At 39.4% G+C, this 15,982-nt stretch overlaps 1 protein-coding gene across 1 annotated transcript in view; it reads right to left on the bottom strand.

The window, feature by feature from the left end:
• Positions 1-910: 910 nt before the first annotated feature.
• The window catches only part of DGKQ (diacylglycerol kinase theta), an 80,410-nt gene continuing 65,338 nt past the window's right edge, over positions 911-15,982 (bottom strand). The window contains exons 16-23 of the mRNA XM_054004003.1: positions 13,230-13,381; positions 11,743-11,891; positions 10,991-11,172; positions 9,427-9,527; positions 5,123-5,269; positions 3,778-3,889; positions 2,232-2,384; positions 911-1,120 (exon numbers count right to left, since the gene is read on the bottom strand). Coding sequence (XP_053859978.1) covers positions 950-1,120; positions 2,232-2,384; positions 3,778-3,889; positions 5,123-5,269; positions 9,427-9,527; positions 10,991-11,172; positions 11,743-11,891; positions 13,230-13,381 — 1,167 coding nt within the window. The 3' untranslated portion in view covers positions 911-949. The remainder of the gene's footprint in view (positions 1,121-2,231; positions 2,385-3,777; positions 3,890-5,122; positions 5,270-9,426; positions 9,528-10,990; positions 11,173-11,742; positions 11,892-13,229; positions 13,382-15,982) is intronic.

Genomic DNA, 15,982 nt, shown 5'->3' with positions numbered 1-15,982 from the left:
TTACATTCCCAGTTATTTGAAGCCTAGATGCTAAGGCTCCTCAGTAAAGCTATGCTGTACATAAGTTCAGCTCTAACTGTGTTAACTTACTTAATTGAACATTAAGTGGTACTTCTTTTAACTTAATTAATGATGATTCTTGAGCTGGCTGTTATATAACAGTCCAAATTCATCAAAATGAAACAACACAAAGTCAAGTCAAAAGAGTCTGGTGTCAAAGATAATGGTTTCAGTGATAAAAAAAAATTGGTATAACATACTACTGCCTTGGGTATTCTTGTTCCTTTTTTATTTTGAGAGTTGTAGCTGATGAAATTCAAATGCCTTTTAAAACTGGCTTTGGCTGAATAATGAGAAACTAAGCTACAGTTGAAAAATTGCTTTACAGGCTGTTTCCCCTTCATTCCTTCTGTCCAAATACTGTTGAAGTATATTTTGACTCAACTGTTCTAGCAATTTCTCTCTTCCCAGTGCATTGGGATCCTTTTAGAGAAATAATCTCTCCTGTGTTTTGTGTTGTTCTCTTTACACTTGTACTGTTTCAGCTGTGCTATTTGGACTGATCTAAGGAGCTCTCAGCAGCTCATGTTTTTGCCTTTTTTCTGATTAGCATGTTATTGTGAGTGTTAATTTAAAGGAACACATTTTCAGTTATAGAACAAATAAAAAATACCTATGGAATGATTTTCTTTAAGAATGAACTGGGAGGAGGGAAGGATTTTTTTGTGAAGGCAAATGTAGAAATCTCAGCATCTTGGAATCTATGTTTGGCTGGGAAACAGCTTACAGAAAAGCAACCCCAAGTAAACATTTCAGATGAGACAAGTGGTACATAATAATTATTTGTGACAATGAGGTACTATCTTTGAAAGACAAAGAAGAACCCAAGTTCTTCTATCAAAATGTACTATCAAAATGTAATGAAAGGCACACTCATAGGCAACATTCTTCACGACTTGTCTGTGCTCGGTTTTACTGGACCAGGGTGGTATCTACTATGGGCATGAACACAGGTCTCCCCTTTGCGTCCTCCTTCAGAGACTGACGTGCTATCCACTTTCATCTCTTTCAGGCTTCCAGTTTTTTTCTGCTTCTGCTTGGATTTTTTCAACATATGGACCTAAAATTGAAAAAATTTAAAAGACGGTGAGTATTAAAATATCTGTAGTCATCAATTAGCTGATCTAAGGCAACAAACTAAAAACCAAGAAAAAAGCTGAACTGCAAGAGAAAAACACATAAATACACAACTATCTGGTGCACCTATCCCTGTAAAGCTATAGGATTTACTGCTTTTTTTACATACACCTATACACATTATGTATATGTATGTGTGTGCATATATATTCCTGTACATACATATCTATATATACCCATATATAGAGATAGCTAGTCAGTAACTTGGTGGAAGAAGAAGAAATGTTTGTCACTGAAGGACAAGTTAGGTTTGCTCTCTCTCTTTCCCTCCCACTTCTTCTCATGAAAAGAACAAAGTTTTAATATATCCTGAAACTTTGAGATATGACCTTCTCTTTTACTTTCTTCTCCTCAGCAAGGGCAATTTTTTGTTCTGGTAGCCCTCCCAGTACAGCTACATATCCTTTGAGGTTGCCTATAGCAGCGTATGTCTGTGAGTTGAAAAGGCATCCCAAAGGTAGCAGGCAAATGTGCAGACTGGTGTGCACCACAGTCACCTACTTCAAAATGTTTATTTCACAATTTCAAAGTCAATAGAGAAGTCAAATTCTTAGGGAGCTGATGCTGTCTTTTACGTACACATTGAGATAATCAAGAAAAAACAGACACTGATTACCCAAGTCTTTTTCACAGGCCTGGCTCCTCTCTTATTAATTTTTTTCCTTTGCTACTACTGTCTGACAGACCCTTCTCCAGCAGACTGATTCCTACCTTGCACACTGCACTACTACCATGGCCTTTATAACTGCACTGCTTCAAGAAAAGCAACACTCCCTGCAGATGTCAATACAGAGGAAAAATTGGATCACTAGGCCAAAGCTCAGGGACTATTTTTTTAAACATGAGCCTCACCTGAGCAGTTTAAGAGCAGAAAGCTCTTAAACTGTCCTCTTTAGAAACTGCTGTGTCAGTTACCACACAGTGCTAAGCAGCTCCCTTAGGGTTAAGCAGGAGAACACAGACAAGCCAGATAATACGGTAACATCCAGTGCAGGGACAAAGTCAAACTGCTAAGAAAAACCTACACCCAGTACCTTTGGTCCTGCAGCAGAAATTATAATCTGGCCAGGGGCCTGAATCCAGGGCTCTCCATCAACTTGAACTGGAATTGGCTTTAGGAGTGTTACACGGAAATACGAGCCTTGAGCTATGCGGATTCCTGATCGAAAACCACCTTGGACTTGACCCTGTTAGGGAATAAAAACCAGGATATCAATTACTCCAACTAATAATAAGTACAAATACTAGCTGCAATTAAACTGGGTGGATATTGTTTTATTCTCACCTGACATTTTAAGATTCTGCTAAAAAACTGCTTAGCCAAAACTAGGGTGCCTTTACTGCCCCAGCATTAATTATTTCAGCTAGACAAGGAAGGAGAACTCCCCTGCAGGCTGTGGGAGGCAAAACAACTCCCAAAGCAAAGCTGTACACAAAGGTTGGCCAAGGAGCATACACTCACAAAGGTCTTGTTTGCTTTTGTTTCCCACACTGTAATACAGTAAATACTTCCAAAACCAACTAATTATACACATAGACTTCGGCACATGTGAAATTCCAAAGTCTAAAAGCAGTTTATTAATCAGAGAGAGTTCTTCCAAACTCAAATCCAAATGTGGGAGTAAAAACCTTAATATCACAAATCCAAAGCACAGGTTTGTTAACATTTATACTCCAAAGCTGCTTCTACTTTCACAAAAGATTTAAGGATCTCTACCAAAACAACTTTTTAGTGTATTTTAGAAGATCTAAATTACAAAATAAAATTGGCCAACAACAAAGATTGAGCTCCACAAAATTTAAGCACCTACCTTTCCATTTTTGGTGGTTTTATGGATTAGTTATCTCTAGCTACCTGACCATATATATACTTTTTCAGCAGCAGTTTTCTTTATATAGTGGTAAGATATGAAGACAAAAATAACCTACCATCCCACAGGACTGCGTTACTAATAGCAAACCATTGTAAAAATACGTAATACATGAAAGAATTAAAAAAGAATTGCATAAGTTGAGTCATAATATTCTTTGCAGAACAGCATACCACATGCTTGATGTAGCATTCAAATCAAGAGCAGCAAGTATCTAATTCTCAGTGACGTGTTAGAAAGCCTGTGGCAGATAATTATAAAGTAACTGGTCTTGATGGAATCTCCACTGTGATTGTGATGAGGTACAAAACTTTTCACTAATATACTAGATGAAGGGTGCATGTTTTTGTAATATTAGAATAAAATCTTTTCATCCCATGAACTGTTCCATTTGGACACTGTGATACCTGTTATGAGAAAGCTAGTGCATTCCATAATACATACATATATTTGTATTTTATATATACATATATATTGCATTTTATATATATATATGCACATATGTATGTTTCTCTACTTGGTTCAAAGTCTAGTTAAGTCATAAAGCATTTCCCCATGGATTTTTAACAAGTTCTCAATTCCTATTACTTCTTCTTACCCAACCTTAACAAATAGGCATAATTGCACTTGCAGTGCGCTGTTTGTCACATAAATAAGCCTGTCCCACAAAATATATGTTTCTTCTGTGCTTACTGGGATGCCAACTCACCATGTGGACAACGCCAGTCACACCAACCACTTCTAGCAGGCCGTCATCGATGCGTGGCTTCTCAAAGCGGTTGTCACTTTCAGATCCCCAGAGGTCGGCCCCAGAGCCCCAGCTGTGTGGAGAGCACACCAGTGACCACCTGTGGTCTAACCCCCGGGCATGCTCCCTGGTGCCCTGCTAAGGGCTGGTTTCTCAGGCTTCAAAAGCTACACAATGTGCTCCCCCACCAGCTGGAGGGAGCAGTTTTCCTGCATTGTAAAAGCCTGAACTCTTTTTCTAAAATCTGGAAGAATTTTTATCAGAACTTTTAGTAGTAAAAGGAGCAAAGTAAATAGTTTCAGTTGGAAAGAAAAGGTGTAAATAGGAAGAAGGTAACTCTGTAGAGTTTTAGTTTGCTGGGAAATAGAGGTTACAGCTAAACTAACCCTTAATTTTCATTTTGAAAATTCATTAAATTAATTAAGAAATTTTAGTTTTCTTGAAAATTAGTTTTCAAGATTAAAGAACTTAACATAGCTCTTAATGGTCTTGACAATATTCATGGAAGTTACTGAAGAGAAACTAAAGATAAAACAATTATCAAGATTTCATTCTTGTACCTGGCCAAAAGCACCTGTAGTTAGGCAGACATTCATGTGCTTCAGTCCTCTGAAATGCTTCTGACAATTTAAACCATGCTGCTTTTTGTGCAGTACTGACTCTTCCCACTCAAATCACTTGCTTATTGTTTTGGCCCCATGAACTACTCATCACTTAATTGGGATCTTCTTCACAGCTCTCATGTGCAATGTATATTTGTGTACATGTAAAAAGGAGTATTTGAATAAAACATTTTCAGACTGAAACGCAAAGAAATACAGGTTGTTTAAGACAAGATGGTACTTGAAAAAATAATAGTATGGCAGGACTAATTACCTGCTCATTTTGTGCAAACAAAAAACCTGCCTCTATCAACATCACATCTAAGGAAGCCAGATCTCCTGTGGAATTACACAACAGTTACTCTAGCTCCCTGCAGGTGTCAAGGAAGCACTCATAGGCCTGTAAAGGTATCTGAACTGTGGTCTTCCATGGCTACCCAGGTAGCATCACACACTCCATGTATATTGACCAGTTGCCTGTAGGACCTGGGCAGTGTTCGACAGTTGAAATCCATCTGGCCTTTACTGCAGGAACTGCTTAGGTACCCGATCCCCAGCATGTCAGAAAGTGTGTGCAGGTCAGTTGTCATTGATCCTGTTACCTGTTACCTAACCATTTGGCGTTTGATGTTCAAATACCAAGCAGCAATTCTACACGCACAGTCCAGCATGTACCCACAAGGGATCCTTCCTCTTCTTTTTACCTGGGTATATTAATAAAGATGAGTCCTTCTATACTTGGTAACTCCACCTCATGCTGGTCCACTTGCAGCTTTATGTCCTTGTGAAGGTTTCTAGTGTGACTTATCTTCTGCAGCCCAACTTTCACGTAAACTCCCTTGTTGTGAAACCTAGGAGCAGACAGGGATCTTGTAACTAAAAGGTAATGCCAAGCATAGCACTCTTCCCTGTATGTATACCACTATTGTCCTCCAGCAGGTATATTTAAAGAGTTTTTAAATTAAAACCCATTTCAAATTCTTCTAGCTTTACTGCATAAAAACAAAGCATAAACCATGAACTGCTACTTTACATACCTTTACCTAAGGGATGATTCTGCTGTTGAGGCATGTGCAGATTGTGCAATTTTATTCAGAAAAATTGTCCCTTCTTGAAGCATTACCTGAATACAATGCCTCTTTGAAATGCAAACTCCTGGACTGGAAGATTACATTTCTGATTAAGACTTAGAGGTCATCATGACCAATTTTAAATTGTTTTCTCAAGCAATGCTACAATACTTATGGCAAAAAAACATTTGAAAATCTTTGCTTTACACATTCCAAATTAATTTGAAATATATTCAGCTACAGAAACTTAAAACAGGACTAGTAATCTCAACTTGTGACAGAGCTCCAACATATCTAATTTTAGAATAAAAAAGATGAGGAAGATTTTTATGGCATCCCTAGAAATGGCAAAATATTTTAAGAATAACATAAACAAAAGATAGTTGAACACACAGGCTATTTTCTTCTATAATGGAAACCTTTGGATACATGGCCTTCAGGGCAACCTTAAAAAATAAAAAGCATAAATTTCCATTATTTTACCCTACTAGTACTTGGGTGTCATTGGAATTCAACTCTGCAAAATCTCTCTAGCATTATGTCTAAATACTGTAGACATTAAAGTGGTGAAGACAGCCAATGCAGGTTACAGCCAAATCTTCAGACAGAGACTTTTCAGACTTTTCAGTCACCTTAAATTATTACATTGGGAATGATTAGTCCTATGTCCTAACAGTTTAAAATAGCACCAAATTAAAGGTACCTCATGTAACTCCATTTAATATACACTTCTGCTCCATGCAAGATGTGTCTATGCTAAGACAGCTTTTGTCTTAATTTGGATACAACTGAAAAATACTGGAATATCAGTAGGAAACACAACACTTCCAATATCCTGAAGGAATATTAATTTTTGTTGCATGAAGAAGGAAGCCTTCAGAAACTGAAAGAATACTTCACAATGCCCTAACTGCAGAACGGCTGTATATCTCTGTAAAATAAGTCTAAACTTGCATTAAATGGTGCAAAATATTCTCCCAAACCTTGCATTTAGGAAACTGCTTGCCACGGCAATCTCCTGCCATTTTGGATGGTCCAAGCAAGATGTGATCTCTTCTGTAGTATGCAATCCTAAAAACTGCTCCAGGATCCCCTGGGAATGACTTGGATGAAGAGCCAGATGCCTCCTCAGCAAGTTCACTGATAACACAAAGCTGGGAGGAGTGGTTGATACCCCAGACAGCTCTGCAGCCGTTCAGAGAGACCTTGACAGGCTGGAGAGATGGGCAGAGAGAAACAATCTGAAATTCAACAAAGAGCAAAGGGAGAGTCCTACACTTAGGAAAAATAATCCCATGAACCAGCACAGGCTGGGGGCAATCTGCTGGAGAAGAACCGGGGTGTCCTGGTGAACCACAAGCTGTCGATGTCCATGTGTCCTAGGAGCCAAGAGGCCAATTGGATCCTGGGTGTATTAGGATGAGCATCACCTGCAGGTCGAGGGAGGTGATCCTACCCCTCTGCTCAGCCCTCGTGAGGTACATCTTCAGTCTATGCCCAGTTTTGGGCTCCTCAGTACAAGAGAGACGTGAAGCTCCTGGAGTGGGTCCAGTGGAGGGCCACCAAGATTATTATGGGACTGGAGCATCTCTTTAACCAGGAAAGGCTGAGGGAGTTGGGCCTGTTCAGCCTCAAGAAGAGAGGGAACCCTATCAATACCTGTAAGTATCTGAAGGGACAGTGCCAAGAAGACGGAGCCAGGCAGCAAGCAAGGACAAGAGGCAATGGGCAGAAACTGATGCACAGAAGTTCAACCTGAACATGAGGAACAATTTCTTTACTGTGTGGGTAACTGAGCACTGGAACAGATTATCCAGAGAGAGTGTGGAGTCTCCCTCACTGGAGATGTTCAAGAAGCATCTGGAATGCAATCCTGTGCCAAGTGCTCTGGGATGACCCTGCTTGAGCAGGGAGGTGGGAGAAGATGACTACTGTAATCTCTTCCAATCTGACCCCGTATGTGATTCTGTGAATGAAGGAAGATGCCCTGTCATTAAATTTTACACTGTGAAAAAAACTCATATAGTTTGGCACTTACCAATGCAAACGATCACTGTCACAATATACACTATTTTTATCTGCCCTGCAATGCAAGATCAGCGTTGAATTCCTGCAGGGGTGTTATCACTGCACCTTGAGCTGTTAGCTAAAGGTAAGCAGTCCAGAGCATAAAAAGACTCTATTGAGTGAGGCCAGAGAGCACATAGCTTTTGGGACATTTATCAGTTTAAGGTCTTGCTTCAGAAGAGCACTCAAGCCCATATTTATTCCAAGGACTACCTGCAATTTCTGTTGCCACAGCCCAAAACTTCCTGTTCTGCGCTCAAGAGTTCGTCTGCCAGCAGCTGCTGCATCTTGCATTAAGTAGATATGATCTTTAGTTAATTTACAAGAAATAAAAAAAAAAGAACAAGCTAATATTACTGACAAGAGCGTGTACTTGCTTATGAGGAGGAAGCATAAATTCAACTATTTTAGCAGTCATTTTCACAGGCAGTCACAAGTAAGTATCATGTGTCAGCACTGTTAGTATGAACAAGCTTTTGGCTTCCACAAAAATACACCTCAGTATCAATTCATTATTTCATGTTTCCTTTTCAGAAGTATATAGCCCTTTAGATTTGGGGAAAAAAAATTAATTATCTTCTTTCCCACAAGTCCTTCAAGTCACCCTGCAAGAATGATACCAAGACATTGTCCACTGCACTATGGATGCTGCACACTGGGAAATAACTGAGATGAAGATGACAGGGATGAAAAGCACACACGGCAACAGCAATCAAAGTATATCCCTTAAATGCAGTGGCAATAAGAATAGGATGCATATTTTGAAATGCTGCAGCTTTGCAAATATGGAGTAGTATATTTTGAAGAAAGAATGAACATAACTTGTACATTATATTAAATGCACAAGTCCATCTAGAAAAGTTTCACCTACTAGAACGGACGCTGCCACACACAAACTTATTGCCTGATTTTCTACCTATGATGCTTTCAGTCAAGCATATTGAAAATGCCAACCTGTGGCTAGCAGCAACTTATGTACCAGGAGCCACCTATATTTACATCAACTGTGTAAGTCAGTTTTTAAGAAAAGCACCATGAGCAATGCCTGTAATGATAGGCAGAACACTACAAGATAGGTCGGATTACACATCATTGCACTCGTAACTGGTCAGAGAATATTTTTAATAGTTACAGTTTGAACACTGCATAACTGGCTGTAACTCTGGCAACCAAGAGACAATTTAGAAGGAATTTAATCACAAATGTACGGGAAAGCAAACAAAACCAGTTTCTGTAAAGAATTACTGATTAATTAGACAGACATGATTTCTTTTGCTCATCAATTTCAGTAATTATGGGAAGAAGAAAAAGTCCCATTACTGGTTGACATGCATGCCAGAGAGGAGGAAGGTCTCTGTCAACACATTTTTAATAACATGATTGTAGATTGAGATACAGAGAGTTTTTTATCCTTAATATACCAGCATGCAGGCATTACAACAGCACTAGGCAAAACTGCAAAAGGTGCAGTAGAAGTTGTGAATACTTCTGAACAGTGCTTATTGCTCATGTAGCAGCACTACCCTCACTCTTGCTAAAGGCTTTGAAATATTTCCACTATCTCAAAATTTCACTGAACTCAACAATGCAGTTATTGGCAACTAAGAATACTGAACAACAATGACATGGCTTCCAAAAACTGCTTTGGTGCTCTCTCAGTAGAGGAAAAAAAAACCCCAAACCATACCCAAACCAACAAAACAGGAAATTTGTGTCTGTGACATCCTGGCTAGCTTAATTCCTCCTTGTCCCAGCTCTGCCACAAGCCATATTAGTGGATACCTGTAGCATTTAAGATTATAATTTGTACTGTAAATTAGAAGTAGTACAATACCAGAGAATTGAACTTCATACCTTGTTTCCCGGATTACCTGCTATTAAATTTCCCTGGTTCTTCTTCTCTAGCATGATGAAAGTCCAAGCTCAACTCTGCATCAATGCCAAGACCACAGTAATTGTTCATCTGTACAATCTGACCAAAAGGAACAAAAAAGTTATCATTTCCTGCTTACATTTATAAATGAAAAATGAAGACGTTCCAAAGTTTTTCAACAAAAGCAAGTTTTGCAGATGATTCTTCCAAGTCGCTTGCATCTTGACAGATTCTGGAAAACATTTTCCAGAAACACGTCACTAAAAATAAAGCTGCATGAACAACTGTTGACATGCTTAGTCATTATTTCCAAAGTATCAGAAACTTCAAAATGAAATATTTTAATTAAAAGTAACAAGCATAATAAGGCAGAAATAAAAACAAATACAGAAATAAAAGCAACTCAACCGCTCAAAGCAATTCTATGCAATAACTTCATAAGCTGCTGAACACTAATGCCACTATTATTTTTGGCATCAGCCATGGATTTATATTACATCATTGGGAAGACACTCTTTGGAAGGTGACCAGCTTATACCAGATGAATGAACAACTTGACTTCACCTACTCAGCTGCATTTTAACTAGCTCCCTATATACCAATCTCAAATTTCTACAGATTTTGACCATTTCTTCCATTAAATCTTTCTTTGCATGCCAGTTCATTCTATAACTCTTTTATCCTAGGCCTTACTCTCTCATCCTTCACCTTTAAAAAGCAGATGGAAAAAAAGCCCCTGTCTCCACCAAGTGAAAAATAGCTGGAACCCGAACATCTTAAATTCTCCAATTGACTCATAATGTCTAGGATTTTCCAGTGACCAGACTAAAATCTTGGACAATTGCTACCATTGTTATGATTTCCTACTATTTTTTTTTTTTGCAAGCTCCTTGTCCGATTTCTTCCTTTCATCTGAAAAGAGACTGAACCAGGATTCACATAGAGCTCCAAAATCACCATCTACAATCAACATTTTTATTTTCCTAAACAGAAACAAGCTCATATGAACCAAGTGACAGTGACTTTCACTCAAAAAATGCAAATAACAGATGACACATATACAGACACACAATAGCAGTAAGATGATGGAAGGATTTACTTCCTGTATATGCTAGCAACTCCTAGTAATTTCTTAAACTGTGAAAGAAAATATGAAAGTACTTCCTGGGGAAGGGAGTGTTTTTTGGTTGACGCTCCAGTTTTTACAAGTGTTTTGGAAAGTGTTTTGGCATTTCTTCCAAAGCCTTTTCTTATTTGAGAAATAATTTTCTTTCCAGCTGAAGCAAATAGGAATGCTATCACCATGTGAATATTTTCATTAATCCTCTATCAGATGCTTTTTGCTAAATAGCTACAAAAGATGCTCTGCAGTCAACCAACCCTGCCAGAACTGAAACACTAGGTCCAGACGTGTGCTGTATTCACCAGGAAACAGCCCAGTAAGTCCCAAACACAAAGACAAGTAAGCAGTAAAAATTAAACTATGTTAATACCCATCCTCTTTGTGATTTTCACTAGAGCAACAGTTCCTAAGAATTACACCCAAATGGTGCTCAGCTCACCTTGGGAGGCTCAGGCTCCGCAATGCCATTTTCTGCACCTTCAGCTGGCTCTTCTGCATCCAAAAGGATAGTCCAGCGATCCATAAGAACATCATCCGCCTCATCCACAGAAATTAAAATGGAGTATGGGTCCTCCCCACTGTAGCCAGCTCCCCAGCGCAAGACCCTCCCCAAGTCATTACCTGGGCAACAGTGAAGAACAGTGATTGTGTTTCATAATCAGTGCATCAGCCCTGTTTTACAAATCACACTGCACTAAGGTGCTCCAATCAAGTCACAGAATTCATTTGTTTGGAAGGAAGAGCTAACTAGCAGGAAAAAAAAAAAATCTAAGCTGTGTTGTGTCTGCACATGTGCTTATCATTGCATATAGACACTGGAGTGTTTCCACAAAAAGTGGTAGAAAAACCTGTTGTGGAGTTGAGACACCAGGGAGCAACTGATTTTGCTGTCTTACAGCAAAGGCTGATGCACCTGTGGTTGTCAGGAGGAGGGTATTTTGCCCTCTCAACTCCTGCCCACTCACCCACACACATATCAACACTCTGCTGCTTGTTTCTCCTGATGCTGTTTTTCTGAAAGCACAACTGACATTTTCTTGAAAAGGCAATACTGTGATTTACTTTGCAGCACCAGCCAGAACTGAATCTCATGGCATCTTAGCTGCAAAACTGAGTCCTTGTCAGACAGATAAAGATAAAACTTTCCAGAGGGCTTCTCTGCTCAGCTTCTGTTCTTGCTGTGATTCTCACCTGTTCCTAAAGGTAAGATGGCAACTGAGGGCTCTGAGCACACCAGCTTGTGCCTGATCTCCTCGAGGGCACCAAGGACCCAGCCAACAGTGCCGTCCCCTCCACACACCAGCACTCGGAAGGAGGGGACTTTGGAGAACGTGTGAAACCTCCATTGTGAAGCAAAGCACAGGGGAAAAGAAAAGTTACAATGGAATATAGGAAATGCAAAGTCCCAATATACTATTTAAAATAACACGGTATTATTGATTTCTGCCCATGCCCCTTTAACATCAGTTTCTGGATCAAATTCAACAAAGTGAATGGAAAAATATGAAGTTGCAGATAAAGATGATTTTAGAAATATTCCTCTATGATTCTTCACAGACAGAACTAAATGGTTAGTCACTTCCTTTTTCAAGGGCACAGAGACCTAACTAGTCATAATTTCAATGTGAACATCTGTAACTCTCTAAGTCCTAGAGGAGATGTTGATTATGGGTGGTGTTTTTGTACTTAGTCATAGTTATCACAGTACATTTTCTTCTTCATAGTACTGTTTTCCTTGTGATGCTTACCTTTTGTGGCTTTTCATCCTACATACCAATGTATCATGCAAAAGAATTGTTATTTCCCATTGCACAAGAAGCAATGAACAAGTGGGAGCATTTTGCCATAAAGCTACAGAAGGATTCCAAAGCTAGAACAAAATGAACTGCTTACTGAAGTTGCAGCTTGAAGTCCATTAAGAAGAAAACAGAATTATACAGTTCTGACAGAAAAATTAGTTTGTGTAGCTTGTTTATCTTGTCTCCTACATAAGCTGCATTTTTCCCACAAAGCTTTTGCACTGAAGATCTTGTCAAGACAAGTTTGTTATTAAAGTAGTAGTGAAGGAATGAGGAATAGGCTGCAACCATCTCTTTATGAAGCTGTAACCAAGTGGGGTTCATTAAATCAAGTCATCAGTTCCTGTCTTCCTACAAGCATATTATGTTCTGTTCCTTGTAGAAATGTTGCAGCTGTGATCAGGCAAACCCTGTTAATTTGAAACTGTGGCCAAGTTTCAAGAGTCAAAAGAGAAAATTTTATTGTACTTTCCTGGTAGTTCCCATGAAACAGCAGAAGAAATAAAAGCAAAAATCCACCCTCATCAGGAAATGTTACGTTTCTCTTTCCATGTCCATTGAATTATAAAATCTATTTATTTTCAATAATTATTAAATATGTGCTACTGTAAAGTGCATATATCACTTTCCCAGGGCCAGACTCTGCTAGATTTGACAGAAGTATATATATCAGGAACTACTCTATTCTCTTTTCTTTAGATGATCCCAAAGTTTAAATATGTTTAAATAATAAGAACAGTCAGAAGGAAATTATCTACTGCCCTCATCTTCAGGCACAGAAGCAATATAGATCTTCAAAATAAGTGAATCTTGTCTACCCTTTTAAAAACATAACAAAAAAAAGTGAATTAAAAAAAAAAAATAAACATGATGACTTACCCAGGCAGTGGGCCCCCATTGGTAAGTTCAAAGACTTGATGAGGGTTTAACAACTTTCTAAAACTGTACAGCAGATCCCGACCTTTTAGACCACCACTTTTTGGATTCACAAATACAAGAAGTGGGCAACAATTCTGTGGTATCTTGGAAGCCTGAAAGAAATCAAGAAAAAGGATAAGTCAATGCCATGAAAAGGCAGGAAAATTCTGCATCTCAGAAATATTATCTGATGCTTCCTTGATGCCTATGAAAAAAATCCAGATTCTATAAATAAAAAGATTCAATGTCCAGCCAATGGACAGGTTAGCTTCTGATCTTGCTTCCCTAGGAATTGAAGGCTCCTTAACCAACTTCAAATCCACATTTGAGTCTGACATTAGAAACAAAGGCATTTTAAGTAACCGTTACTATGCATTTTCAGTAAAGAGTCTGGCCAAAAAACAGTGTGAGGGATAAGAGTTCTGTACAATTAAAACAGTTTCCTTGAAAAGCGAGAACTTCTCCCCAAACCAACTGAAAATCTTTCTTTAGTTTTGTGGTTGTCTTAGCATGCATGTCAATTTACAAGGATAAAGCATTTTAAAATGAAGATATTTTGGGCAGACAGTGGTGTACCTCACCCTATGAAATTAGAAGCTGAAAGCTTCTTTTAAAAATATGTAAGCTAAGCTTTTTCATCATGAGGATCTACTCAGGGTGCCAGTATCTTATGACCTACTGAAGCTGCTGCTGAAAGGACTCTCAAAGCCTCCAGAAACTGCAAAGGAAGCCACTGGACATGGCAGAGGTGTGATTTCCTGGGGCACTCCATGGACTGCACAGGAACAATATCTGCAGCCTCACTGGAGGTCAAAACTTCCAGCCAACAGATGCACCTTGGGACTAGTGTTCAACCAGCCTGTCCACCCATGAGTTCTGTAAAATGATTTCTAAGTAGTTCTAGAAAGATTAGGAATCATCAGTACACCTTTCATCCATCCTGCCACAAGGCTGGGGTGCAGGTACATGTCAGAAAAGTCCACTGGACATTTCAACAACTGTACTTCTAAACAGAAGTGGTTTGCCATGGTCCCTAAGTTGTGGTAATTGTTATTTACAAATTGGACACCATTCAGGGAACAGCAATTTGTCACGCAGCTGACTGGATGGATTCAGGGAACAGAACAACAGTGCTAAATATAAGTCAGTTTAGACAAGAATGATTCAGGGGTCGGTGAGGCAGCAGCATGACTGCAGCATGCAGGCATGTGGAGAGATACCAACAGCTACAGACGGGAGGAGGAGGCACCCAGAGAGCCTTTCAGCTGCTGCCTGTGAGCAACCACCAGAGACCATGATCTGAGGCGAACAACAGGGAAATCAGGTCAAATTTATGAGTTATATTTGTGGGGATGAAAGATGGAGTCCAACATTGAGACACCCCAGACCTGCGACCTGATTTAAGCACTTTACAAACAAATGATTGTTTGCGTCTTCACAGTACTTGAGATATTTCTTCTTTCTGTTCTTAGAAGAGCTGGGTGCTAATCCTCTGCAAGTCACACCCTGCCAGATGTGTCAATATGCTGACAAACACATAAAAATCCTTCTCTTCTAACATTGCTTGCATGAGAAATGCACTCTGCCATCCAGTGTGATTTGTCTCTTGATAAAGAGAAAACATTGAGAAGAGGAACACTAAGCAGGTATAAAGGCTGGTCAAGTAGGCACACACTGACCCCTTCTTTCCTCATCCATCAGATTCTACAAGACATTCAGTTTAAAAATATATCTGTTTTCTTGAAAAATAAATGAGCCAAATAAGGGCTGTTTCGGAGGACAAACAGCCAAAAAACCCTCTATGTTTTATTTTACTGGAAAGGTTCCACTGCAGACAAAACAAGTAGGTTGATGATAAAGAGGCTGAAAGATGTGCACACAGCTCTCTCCAAAGGAACTACCTTCATGCTAGACTGACAACTGAAGTCAAAACACCTTTGGCCTCTACATTCAGGCCAAACATGTACATTGGAAAGGGGGAAGCAATTACTCAAAGCATGCCCAACACGTAACAAGGGTAATTATTCATTTATGTTAAGCACATGGAAAGGAAATTTGTAGGCAGCAAAGGAAGTCTATGGAACATAATGCATGCCACTGTCACAAAAGGGATTCCTTGGGTATTAAGTCAATAGCAAGGATCTGCACTTCCCAAAGAGACAAGTGGATTTCGTCCCCTTGAGCCATTCAAGCATTAATGGAAGAGTAAGCAGAGCTCTGGTGTTTTCAGAAGTAAAGGCCATATCATTGTTCTATCAGTTCCTGCATCATCATCATCTGCCATATCCCACTTAGAATAGCTCTTTGATGATCACAAAATCATCAAGGTTGGAAGACAACATTAGGATCATCAAGCCCAACCACCCACCCAGCACTGCCACTGTAACACTTAAACCGCTCAACCACATCACCAGCACCAGATCCAGATACCTCTTAAACACCTGCAGGAATGGTGACATCCCTGGGCAATCTTTTTCAATGCCTGACCACTCTGACAGTGATAATTTTTTTTTTTCCTAATATCTAATCTGAAACTCCCATGTCTCAGATTAAGGCCATTTCTTCTTGTCCTCTCACTGCAGGCCCGGCAGGAGACACCAACCCCCACCTCACTACATCCTCCTTTCAGGGAGTTTTAGAGAGCAATGGGGTCAGCCCTGAGCCACCTCTTCTGAAGACTAAACAACCCCAGCTCCCTCAGCCAGTTCTCATAA

This window comes from Vidua macroura, chromosome Z (assembly GCF_024509145.1).
Source record: "Vidua macroura isolate BioBank_ID:100142 chromosome Z, ASM2450914v1, whole genome shotgun sequence".
Classification (NCBI taxonomy): Eukaryota; Metazoa; Chordata; class Aves; order Passeriformes; family Viduidae; genus Vidua; species Vidua macroura.
This window is presented reverse-complemented; position numbering and strand designations above follow the sequence as displayed.